Here is a 12,733-nt window from a genome sequence, read left to right as displayed (position 1 = left end):
AACTCCTTGATTAAGAATTCCTCCTAGATTCTTTTCCATAGATTTTGGTTTTTAAAGTTGGAAAAAGATCAATATTGCCTGCATTCCAAAAAGTTGAACTAAGAAACAAATTTAGTAAACAACTTAGTAAGATTACCCTAAATAGTGAACTTTCTGAATATATTTTAATGATTTAATTTCTTATATTCAACTCAGTTTTTTGAAATATTTATTAACCAAAAGTTTTTATTTTTTTAATACAAGAAAAATGAATGATACTCCTTATAGGCATTTACAGCAGAACAATTCTCCCTCTGATATAAAGTAAACATTTTAGGAATCTAAATGAAATCTATGATTCACTCTGACTAGCGTTACATTTTTTTAAGTTATTTCTGTTATTTAAAAAAAGTTTAATTTTTATAATACCTCCCAACTATTATCTACTTTGAATTTCTACCACACTTTAGTCTTTTCTATTCTGCGAGTTAACTACTGGTTCCTTATATTGTACTTCCTGGTAACATCTTCCATATGGCACAGATCTAAGAAGCATTTATGGAACATGTCTATGCCTAATTCATTGCAATAGTAGGTCAAAAGCTAAAAATGTAATTAAACATCTATAATTCCTTCATTTTTTCTGTTTCTTTTGTATTTTTTAGTACATTTCTGTTACTTGTGATTATGGTTCAACATTTTTCTAAGGTCATGATTATTCTTAAAGAATAAAGTAATGTTTCCCAAAATAAGATTCTGGGCTGCACATATCTATCTACTAATAATGAACTTATACTTATCATCTGATTTCTGCGATTATTTCACACCTACTTAACGTCCAGCATCTCTTTAACCCACAGATTTTTCAATCAGTGTGCTGCAGAATTTTAAAACACGCAATACCTGACTATTTAGTCAGGGGCACTGACCACTTTTCCCTTAGACTATCAAAAAAATGACAACACAACAATAGCCATCTGGTGTGAATGAATCAAAATTATACCTTTTTTTTCTTGTCAGATTGGCCACAAAATTTTAGTGATTAGCTTATGTGTGCCATGAGGTGAAAAAGGCTGAAACCCACTGCTTTAACCTAACGCTGCACATGTTTCTAAGAGATTAAAATACCAGATATTCCTTTGAGTCTATCATTCTGATGCTCCAAACGTATGGTGGCTCCTCAATCTAAAATATAAAACTCAAAAGTCCTTTCCAAGTCTCTTCAAAAATACCTCTGATATCCCAAATTCTTGTTTTTCACAGTTCTCTGGTCCACTCAAAAATCATATCATTTCTTTCAAACATAGTTTATACTTTGTTCTTGGCTCCTCCATTCACTTGAACTATTATCCTCCTCATTTCATTTCTGTCATTCAAATCATTCTTCTAATCCTATCTTTTCTCTGAAAATCTGATTTTCCCAGCAATCATTGTACAATTCACATGGCAATTTATCACATTCTAGATTTTACTGTTTCTTTTTATTCTTTACTAAAAGATGTGAGATATTTTTATTATTTAACTTGTGTGTTTGTATCTATATTGCAAGCTGAATTTAGAGTAGGGATGGGACCATGCCTTTTGTTTTGTAGTCTCCTCACTACACGGTAGACTTGTCGGAGTTTATCTGCTAATATTAATAGAAAGCTTATTTCTAAAGGTAATTAAGTATACAGCTCCTGAATTTATATAGTCATATAATAATAAGAATAAGAATAAGAATAATAAGAATACTTAGGGTAAGTTTTATATGCTGAGCATTTCCACCCAGCTTCATGGTTATGTTGCCTATTGATATTCACTGCCTATAAAGCTACTACATACAAGTATTTTCCATTTTTAAAAATGTTTAAAAGTCATCCTTGGTATACATTAAACAGAAATTTAGGGTTATAAAACATTTTTAAAATCCTGTTTGGAGAAAAAGTTGCCAACTTTTTGAAGGACCAAGAAATTCATCAAAATATAATGAAAAATTTTTTTAACACTACAACTGAAGTTGCATTTCAAATACACAAGGAAACAGGAGTACTCATATGGGCTAATAAATGAATCATTAACTAACTTTTGAGGGTTTACTTATTCTAACCACAGTGGTGGGTGCTGTAGCTATAATCTAGCTGAAGAAGTAAGATTCTCTTCACTCTAGCTCCCAATCACCACCATCTTTTTAGTTATGTCAACATCCTATCCTCAACTGTCTGATTTAGAATTCTCTAAATATATTTATGACATATCTTTATTTTTAAGTTAATTTTCACAGCTTTAGATATCTTAATATTTTGAAGTAATTGCCACAAAGGACTCAGAATCACTGCCCTAGACCAAGACATAAATTCTGTCATTATCCATATATAGTATCACTAACGTTCAACCCACTAAAATGTATTAATTGTAAAAATTTCATTGACAAGACACCTTTATTGTTAAGAAAAGTGAAATTATATAATACTGCTATGCAATAATGAATCCTGGAAAAACAATGCAACTGAGGTGATACATAATTTCTACCAGTAGCTGATGTCTCTCTCAAGACCTGCCAAAAAGAGCTGAAGACTTGGAAGGTGAATCTATTTCTTCTCAACAAGTTTCATGACTAAGTTTGGCTCTCTTAAATCTTTGAAGAATATATGTTAAAAATTAAAGTTATTAATTTTTAAATGTTTAAAAGCTTAAAAATCCTGTGCGAAAATACTTACTTGAATTACTGACTCTGAAATTTAGGGCAATTTATAACAAAAAAAAAACCCTAGTCTTAAAATAAAAAATCCTACAGAACTGCAGAGAAGCAGTTGACAGCTTATCAGTGTTTCTAAGGAAGGTAAAGGGATAAAGAGATTTGCTCTAATGAGGCACAGCAGGGCACAACAAAAATGGTTATCTCACTTCAACACATAAACCCCACAGCACAATAAGATTAGAAAGAAATTATCCTCAGTTATTTAAAAAGGCACACAGGGGCACTGGAAGGGTCTGGTCATTAAAATAATATTCACTATCAATAACTTCCAGTCATGGTAGAAGCCTGCTAAAGGAGAAACAGATATTTAATAGCACATTCTTTGCCTCAAAATTAAGATTTAAGGGAGAAGGAGAAGAAAAGGCAGACATACAGGGAGAAAATAAGTATAGCTCAAACAAAAAGGTATCTGATACCCATTTAGTGACAACTGATCTATCTACAATATAGAACTTGACCTCTACCTCCATACTATAAATTTCTTAAACTTTAACTGACTCATCAAAATTAAAAGCGGCAATATTCACTGATTTCATTATGTGAATATATTCATATCTAATATTTTTATTATAAAATTATTTAAAATGCTTAATAAAATAAAACTTACCCCATCATTTTCTCTATGTGGATTCAGCCTACTATAAACAGCTTCGATAACATTGCGCCTAAAAAACAAATTATGCTTTAGTTTTATTATATTACAATTATTAAGCTTCTGAGTATTTAAAATACTTCATCTTGACTACATGACTCAAAAATTAATTGCCACACAAAATCTTGCTAAGAAGTTTCTACATTTCACTCAGAAACTGATCCTGCACAATACATTTGTGTTCTCAATTACCAAGGAAAGAGGGACCTTCATCTTCAAAGTATGATAAATAATTCCTTTTAAAAAATCTCTTTTAGATAAAATTTAGAGTTCTTCTCTAGTATAAGAACCATCAACCTATTTCATCTTTAGATAACTGATGTACTTTTTACTCAGAGTTATTTAATTATTAATTACAAACAAACACAAAATTGGTTTTTGTTTTACTTACTTGCCAGCAAGACCTCCCCCAGGAGGCAAATTAGGGATATTTTCTGCAGACAAGATGCGCATGACATGGGCAAGATCAGGCATTCCTTCCTCACCAGACTTCTCCATAATTTCTATAGATTAATAAAAAAAAGTTCCTAAGTTAATACGGTAATTCACACAGAAGTGAAACAAAGTACTATTTGGTAGTACCTATGTTAAAATATAAAAAGCAAACATTAACTTGCTATCGCACAAGAACAAAAATAGGTAATATAAAAAGTTATTTGTATATATGTGCTCAATCTAGCATTATTCATAAAAGCAAAAACTGGAACAAATTAAATGTGCAACAATAAAGGGAAAATTTTGGTATAGCAACCACTAAGTAAAATGCTTTATAATCACTAAAAATTATCCCTATGAACATCGTACAGCTACATGAAAAAACATTTTTGATCTAATTTTATATAAAAATAATATAAAATTTATTACTACTATAATTACAAAAATTAAAAGCAATGGATGGATAAAAATTATAAGGAGAAGAGCAAAAAATTAAAAGCTGTCCTATAGGCCTTTTGACACTTAAATAGTTATGTTCTACAACTTATTTAAAATAAAAAAGGAGAAAAAATTACAACTTGCTAATGCTTAGAATAAAATCAAACATTTACATATTCCATTTATGTTTATAATTATGAAAAATAGATTTAAAAAAGATGATTATTTGTCCAGTATCAAGACATAAACTCCTCAAAAATCAGACAACAGCAACTTTCTTGCAAGATAACAGAAAGCAATGTCCTAAAGCATCCCTCAAGATGCACATTACAAACTGTTTACCAGGCCTCACAAGACCCTCACTGTGACTTAACTTTCACCACTCCCAATCAATTCTGCCCCTGACTCCTATTATCTCTCTAAAGGCTAGATCTTCACATGTACTTTCCCCTTGGTTTGGAATACTTTCTGCGCCAAACCAACTGACAACACATTTGTATGGCTAACTTGTATTCTTCAACTTTGTATGTCACTTTCTCACAAGCCTGGAGTAGGTGCATTGCCACATACTTCCATGTACACAATGTTTACTCTATTACAAACTGCAAGCTTTATGAAGGTAGGACTGTAATTTTTCCACCTTACACTTGTATCTCTACAGAGCAGGTTTCTCAACCTCAGCACTACTGACATTTCTGGACCAGATAAATTTTGTTGTTGTGGAGGCTGTCTTGTGTATTACAGAATGTTAAGCAACATCCCTGACCTCTACTCACCAGATGCTACTGGCATTCCCTCAATTATAACACCAAAAAATATCTTCCGACATTACCACATGTCCCTGGGGGGACAAAAATCTTTCCCAACTGAGAACCACTTCAGTCTAGCATTTTACCAACCAATTTTCACATTCTTCCACTAGTGCCATTGCAGTCCAATCTACCACCATAGTCTGTCACCTGCATTAATACATGATTCCTAATTGGTCTCTTGGCTTCCATTCTTATCTCCTCTCTTTACAATCTCCTCTCCACAGTGATTCTTTCAAAATAGTCAGATCATGTCACTCTTGTACTCAAAATCTTCCAATAACTTCCTATCACTATTTGAATAAAGTCCAAAGTCCTCATTTTGTTCTGTAGAACTCTATATAACCTGCTTCTTGATAACCAATTAGGTCTTCCACTAGTCTACCAGCTCATTCTAATCCAGTAATTCCTTTCCCTCAGTCTCTGCTGCTCCTTTTACCTGGAATGCTCTTCCCCCAGGACAGCTACTGTCTCCCATATACAGGTATCTGGTTCAAAGTTTGTTACTCTCTGCTTACAGCTTTACTTTTCTTCTACTTTAAAAAAAATTATTGGTCTCTATTAAAATATAAACTCCATCCAAAAATCTACCCTACCCAATCTGAAAAAAAAAAAAAAAAATGTTGTTTTCCTATGGTAATTACACATTGAAAACTGTCACCAATTACTATAGCTACTATATCCAAAATATGATTCATAATAGGCCAAATTTAACAACACCATTACACTATAATGATTATCATTCAAATGTATTTATTATTTAAAAAAAAAAGTCAGCCCTGGCCGGTTTGGCTCAGTGGTTGGAGCGTCGGCCTGCAGTACAGAGAGACCTGGGTTCGGTTCCCGCTAAGGGCATGTACCTCGGTTGCAGTTTGGCCCTGGCCCTGGTTGGTCGTGCGGGTGGCAGCCACTCGATTGTGTCCCTTCACGTCGATGTTTCTCTCTCTCTCTCTTCCTCTCTCTCCCTCCCACTCTATCTGAACAAAAAATGGAAAAATGTCCTCGGGTGAGGATAAAAAAAAAAAAAAAAAAGTCAAGCTATTATAGATGAATATGTAACTTTGATTTGAGGAAAGAAGTTTGTAAGAATGACATCAAGGCAAAAAATAAATAAGACTGAAATAACTTCATAAAAGGTAATTTTATATCTTAAAAAAACAAACAAACAGCACATATAGCCCTGGCTGGATAGTTCAGTTGGTTAAAGCGTTGTCCCGATATGCCAAGGTGGCAGGTTCAATCCCCAGTCAAGGCGCATAAAAGCAGCAAACAATGAATGCATAATAAGTGAACAAATTGATGTGTTTCTCTCTCTCTCTCAAATCAGTAAGTAAAATTTAAAAAAACCACAGCACATACAAAATCAAAATGTAATATTAAGCTGGGGGTCCTGTTATAATCTCTAATGCATTCTTAAATTATCAGGTTAACCACTAACTGAATTTTTAAAAGAATATACAACTAATAAGCAAATGCAAGAATTAATTAGAATAGAAAATGCTGATAATCCAAAGTCTAGAAAGGAGAAAAAAAAAACTGAATATATGAAAGTAGATTTAAACACAAATATATCACCAATTATATTAAAGATAGAGCTTCTCCCATCCCTCATTCCTGAATGATAATGAACTTTTAGCATAAAATATGTTAGATAAGGCCAAGCAAAGTAAATCTTACAGAGGTAGAGGGGACAGTGGTGACAGCATCAGGGTCCAACATGGGCTATCCAAGCCCATACACAGTAGGCCAAGTTTTAACACCGGTGGGGGTGCAACCTGCAATGGGGTTCAAAGCCAATGTGAAGTGAGGAAGGCATCTAATAAGGGTTAGCTGTGATAGATTTGTTTGAGTCATATTAGAAGCCAAGTTTCTCACTGTAGAAGGGAGCTACAAGTATGAAAAGAAAGAAAACTAGAATGAACTCTGTAATACTGTGCAGGAGTTGGAATTATTGGCGGTAGAGATAGACAGATGCGGGACAGAGGAAAGGGAGGGAGAAAGGGAAGAAGGAAAGGAGGAAGGAAAAAGGAAGAAAAGAGAAATATAGGTGTGTGTGTGCGCACACACTCAGCTCTATTCTTTGAGAGGGTATAGGAACAATAACACTAATGCACAAATCCCAATTCCTAAAGAAAAATTAAGTTAAAAAAAAAAGAGGTCACTGGAAAAGTGACTCATTTAAGGGTTGGTGCAAGGAAATACAAGATGAGCCTGGAATATGCCAGAAAGGAATTGCTCACAGAATTATAGAGACAGGTCAAAAAGAGTTTGAAGAAGTTACCACTGGCCAAATCTAGGACAATATAAGCATCAACACGACAATAATAGTAAAAGATTTTAACACAATGAATATAATAGGAATCAGAGTCCTTGCTCATATAAGTTAAACAAATGGGGCGAAGAGAAAATTTTTTTCCTTACAGTAAAATTCTAATGCTTACAGAAGAAATAACTATTAGAAAATTCATCATTTGGCTATTATTTTAGTAGCAATGGATTCAGGCAAGAATCACCAAGGGATATGAAAACTGGCAGGTGAAAATTTGAGAAGGAAAAGGTTATTCAATTATCTGACCACTGAATACTTATTAATAAGCATAACAGATTTATTAATTAACTTTTCAATGAAGGAACCTTAAAGACAACATCTCAAGCAAGTGATGAAAGTTAAGATTACCATATCATGATGAACGAAGACCCTAGCATCACTCCTATAATATTTCTGTCAAAGTATAACCTAAATCATATCAAGAGGAAACATCAGCAAACTCAAATTCAGGGACATTCTACAAAATAACTAACCTCTACTGTTGAAAATATCATGGTCAGTTAAAACAAGAAAAACAATGTAACTTTTTCACGCAGAGGGAGACGAAAGAGGCACAGCAGCTAAATGCAGCACATGCTCTGGACTAGATCCAATAAAAGGTATTACTGGGACAACTGGGGAAATTTTAGTGAGAATCTGTGGATTAGATGGTTATATAATATCAATGTTTTACCTTCCTAATTTTGATGGATGTGTTATAATTATGTAGAGACTGTCCTTTTTTGTATTAAGGAGTAGAGGGGTATCATACCTGCAATTACTTTCCATTGGTTGAGAAAATAAATCTTTCCTAGAAAACTGAACCAGTTAGGTGGGAAAGGAAGACAGAGGTAGAGAGAGAAAGAACAAGAGTGTTATAGAAAGTATAGAGAGATGAGTAAAATGAAGTATAATGTAAACAAATGGGTAATCTAGGTAAAAATACTACATGTACATGGGAGCTCTCTATAATATTTTTCTGTAAGTTTAAAAATTATTGCAAAATAAAAAGTTAAAAAATTAAATAATCCTTCACAACATCAATGTTAACGCTTATCAGTATGATAAAAACATATGGTAATGAATTCCTATTATTAACTTGGGAAAAAATAATGTTAGTAGAATTACAGCACTTAGTGTTCATAATAACCTGAGGCAAATTTCACTGGATTCTTCACTTACTACTACAGATGTAATCAGGGAATGGGAAAAAATAAAGGTAAGCTTTAACCAACTCTTTTCAAATTGTATTTCTCCTTGATAGTAATAACAGACACATTATTTGTTTTCTCTGAGCCAATAAATCCCCACACATTGGTCCAAGATGTGATAGATAGTAGTCTAGCCCATGTGGTTCAGTGGCTGAGCGTCGACCCATGCACCAAGAAGTCGCTGGGTTCGATTCCTGGTCAGGGCACATGCCCAAGGCTGTGGGCCCAATCTCCAGTGGGGGGCATGCAGGAGGCAGCCAATCAATATTTTCTCTGATCAATGTTTCTCTCTCTCGCAAATAAATACATAAAAATAATAAAAAAGAAAAGAAAAAAAATTTAAAGATGTGATAGTAAACCTTAGACAGATGTAAATGAAAAACAACAATCACTATTTGATAAACAAGGAAAAATACTTTTCCTTTCCTTTTAAGTTTAAAAAAGGTGGGAGGGGCATCGTTCTTACCTTCAATCCGTGATTCCAAGTACTTATCCAAATCTGAATCTTTTTTCACTGCTTCATCTGAGACCTTAGGGGCATTTGAAAAGCAAACTAGTACAATACTCATGTTATCTCGACTTCCCTGTATATTAAAGAAAGAAAATTATATTTTTATAATTTACTAACTTTCTATTTACTTTAAAACAGTTAATTAAGCAATTACAGTTTATTTAACCATCCAGGATGTATACATGCATTTTCATTCCAAAGAACTATTTGAACCCTTTTCCTATTCACCACTCTAAAAAATTTAAATCAATGGAGGCAGTAGGCTATTTCTGTTTGATAGTGGGGTTTGTCAACCCAAGTGAAAAAAGCCAAGACCACACCCATTCTACTATTTTCAGTCATTATAACAAGAATCTAGGAAGGCATTGTCTGGTTCAGACTTGTCACCTTTTCACAACACACATAACACAGCCGGAAAGATAGGCTGGCCTTGAAAAACTTCTGCCACCACTTCCTAAAAATCAATGGAGCAAATTTGAAAACAGGGGAGGTCAGGTCTTAGAAGCCTTCAAAAAAATGAACTCCCTCCATATACTCTCATGCTTTAGTAGGAAGAACTATCCTAAGCATATTATCAGATTCTTCATATCTGCGGCAGGAGGGGTGATGAACAGGATTTCCAAAATGGCCCAAACTACTTTCATTCCTCAATGAAACCCATCAAAACTTTCATAATGATTATTAGAAATACTGCATTGGCTGTATTCTCATTCTCTCCCCCTGCCCCCCACACACACTTTCTATGGTTTCAAATAGGAAAAAAAAAAAAGAAAATACATTTTTTCACAAACATCAGGATTTACTATATAAGTTCAGATCAGGCAAAAACTTTATACCAAAGATATTCAAGTTCAAGATTCACTTGATTACTAATGATTTTTAAAACAATTTTATGAATAAACAGAATACCTCATATTTTTTAGAAATCCCAGTTTCTTCTAACAATTTTCTATTTTAGTAAAAACAGTATGAGCATTGCTTAGCCATTCTTTATGTATCTTATTTATCCATCCATCCATACATATATGTAATTTCCATTAGATTTTTAAGTAAGCTATAAAACATACATCCTATCAGTTGAAAAATTAACTGAAAGTATCAAGAAGTTTAAATATCCTATTTAAAGGAAATAATTTACATTTACACTTCAAAGCACATGATTTCAATGATGCTGCTTGTTTCTACATAAAGATGACTTTCCTCTAAACATAAAGTATAAATGTGTTTCATTAATTATTATACACCAATTAAAAAAGATTGTTTTATGTAAATCATCCTGCATAATCAGTTAATTTTCCAACTGATAGGATGTATGTATTCATCCTACATTTATAGCTTCATACTATAAAATGGCAACCCGAGAAATGATTATCAAAAACAATAATAATGCTACCCACTTTGTATGGTTGCTAAAATTAAATGAGTTTTTAAAAGTGTAAAGTGCTTGGAATAGCATTTGGCTCACAGAAAACAATAATTTATTGATATTATTGTGATTATGATGATTATCACAATCTCCCTAGGTTTCATGAGTTAACATATGAAAATGCTTGTAAACAATTAGGGTATAACAAGTGTTAAAAGTGCTAGAAAATATTAACACTTCATTTAAATCTATTATCAAAGAAACATCTACTTAAAAATTGGATTTATTTTCCTACTGAGCAAACTAACACCTATTGAGCAACTGCTAAATGCTAAGCACTGGGCTAAGTGCTTTCCATGGATTTTAAAATTCACATTCAATCTTTCAAACTAAATTCAAAGCAATCATATTCTATTTAAATCATAATGTTTTATAATATTGCTAATCCTTGGTTTTACAGTACAAACAAGTAAAGTGACAAAATTATGTAGTTAGAAAAATAGAAATAGTAAGAGGTCTGGTTAACTCCATGAGTAACAGAATAGTTCATAAATTTGTTATGTTTCAACACAAAATAGCTAACTAAACTTCTCAAAACTGATTTCAATTTGAATGCAGCTTCGTTCAAAGGAACTATTATGACTCATGTATTTCAACCTCTTGTCCTTATTACTACCATTTATTCTGAAATTCCAGAATTCTGTCTGGAATCTTTTAACACTACCAATAGATTTATCACTTAAACCCCACATTCAAAAGAGTGGGGTCAAAATTCCTGAAAACTACCATCCTTTCAAAGGAAAGGAGAATGCACTTTTATCTGCAATACACACTTTTTTCCTTCAGTGGAGATCTCATAGATTCTTTGTTATTCTCTCAAAACTACATTTCATTCACTCAACAGAATAGTGTGCAACCATGAAAAGTGATTTAGAGCAATGCTTTTAAACATGGAAATCTCTCTATAATATACCATTAAATGAAAAAGTAGATTGTAAAATAACAAATATAATGAGCTTGTTTTAATAAAAATGTATACACTCACAGGTAGGCAAAAAAAAGACTGGAAAAGATATACACCACAGCAATACAAGCAACCCACTTTAGGTAGATAGCAAAATTTAGTGTTTCTTTATATATTCTGTATTGTCTTAATTTTTATTTCTAGTAACAAGCATACACTATTTTTACAATCGAGGAAAATGCTGTTTTCATTTCATAGTCAGGCAAAAACATGCTTGCTTTCGTCTAAAAAAGTTGCAGGTCAGAATTCTCTCCATTTAGAGTCCAAGGAGAAAGACATTTTTAGAGTCACTTACTATTCGTCACTGACAACCATGAATACTCTACACTTAACTAATCCAGAGAAATAAAAGATACCATGTGCTTCCAAAAAAAACCCAAAAAACAATCAGAAAAGCTAGAGGTACCATCATTAAAATCCTTTCAGGCCCTGGCCGGTTTGGCACAACGATTAGAGCATCGGCCCACGGTCCAGAGAGACCCAGGTTCAGTTCCCGCTAAGGGCACGTCGTACCTTGCTTGCAGTTTGTCCCCGGCCCTGGTTGGGTCGTGCGGGAGGCAGCGACTCGATGTGTCCCTTTAACGTCGATGTTTCTCTCTCTCCCCCTCCCATTCTATCTGAACAAAAAAATGTCCTCGGGTAAGGAAAAAATCCTTTCAGAAAAAGCTGCAAATAGAAATACCAGCCCATACAGTTTTTCTTTTTGAAGTTGACTCTCCTTTCTACAGAAAAGAAATAGATACTTCACCAAAACTTAGGCATTTCCATACACTCAGAGATCCCTCCTGAAAAACTTTTTGGCTATGCCTATACTTTCTACAGTAACTTACATGGTGGGGATATAGAATGGTTCTAATCTAGACAGAATAAATAAGTCAATACACCCTTAATTCATATAACCAAAAATTTAGCTATTCCTCAGTATCTTTTTTTTTTTTTTAATCCTCACCTGAGGATATTTTTCCATTGATTTGTAGATAGAGTAGGAGGGAGGGATGGAGTGGAGGAGAGAGAGAGAACCAATGATGTGAAAAAGACACATTGCCTCCCTCACAACCCGAACTGGGGCCAGAATTAAACTGGCAACTGAGGTACATATGGAATCTAACCAGTGCCTCTTCAGTCCGCAGGCCAAGGCTCTAACCACTGAACCAAACCAGCCAGGGCAAGTGTTGCCTTAATATCGTTTTTTTTTTTTTTAAATGAGTTTTTATTGACTTTTCTAGAGAGGAAAGGAGAGAGAGCTAGAAACATCAACGT

General features: G+C 33.5%; 1 protein-coding gene across 14 annotated transcripts in view; it reads right to left on the bottom strand.

Moving 5' to 3' along the window:
* The window catches only part of PPM1B (protein phosphatase, Mg2+/Mn2+ dependent 1B), a 74,087-nt gene that overhangs the window by 20,179 nt on the left and 41,175 nt on the right, over positions 1-12,733 (bottom strand). For 13 of the 14 annotated variants that reach the window (XM_036262208.1, XM_036262216.1, XM_036262206.1 and 10 more), the window contains exons 3-5: positions 9,039-9,156; positions 3,763-3,874; positions 3,327-3,384 (exon numbers count right to left, since the gene is read on the bottom strand). In XM_036262208.1, the coding sequence (XP_036118101.1) occupies positions 3,327-3,384; positions 3,763-3,874; positions 9,039-9,156 (288 nt within the window). Of the gene's footprint in view, positions 1-3,326; positions 3,385-3,762; positions 3,875-6,730; positions 6,829-9,038; positions 9,157-12,733 lie in introns of those variants that run through there. The other variant, XM_036262217.1, reaches the window with a different exon arrangement.

The sequence above is a fragment of the Molossus molossus genome, unplaced genomic scaffold (assembly GCF_014108415.1).
Source record: "Molossus molossus isolate mMolMol1 unplaced genomic scaffold, mMolMol1.p scaffold_m16_p_15, whole genome shotgun sequence".
Lineage (NCBI taxonomy): Eukaryota > Metazoa > Chordata > Mammalia > Chiroptera > Molossidae > Molossus > Molossus molossus.
The sequence above is the reverse complement of the archived record's forward strand: the minus strand, read 5'-3'. Positions and strand labels throughout refer to the sequence as shown.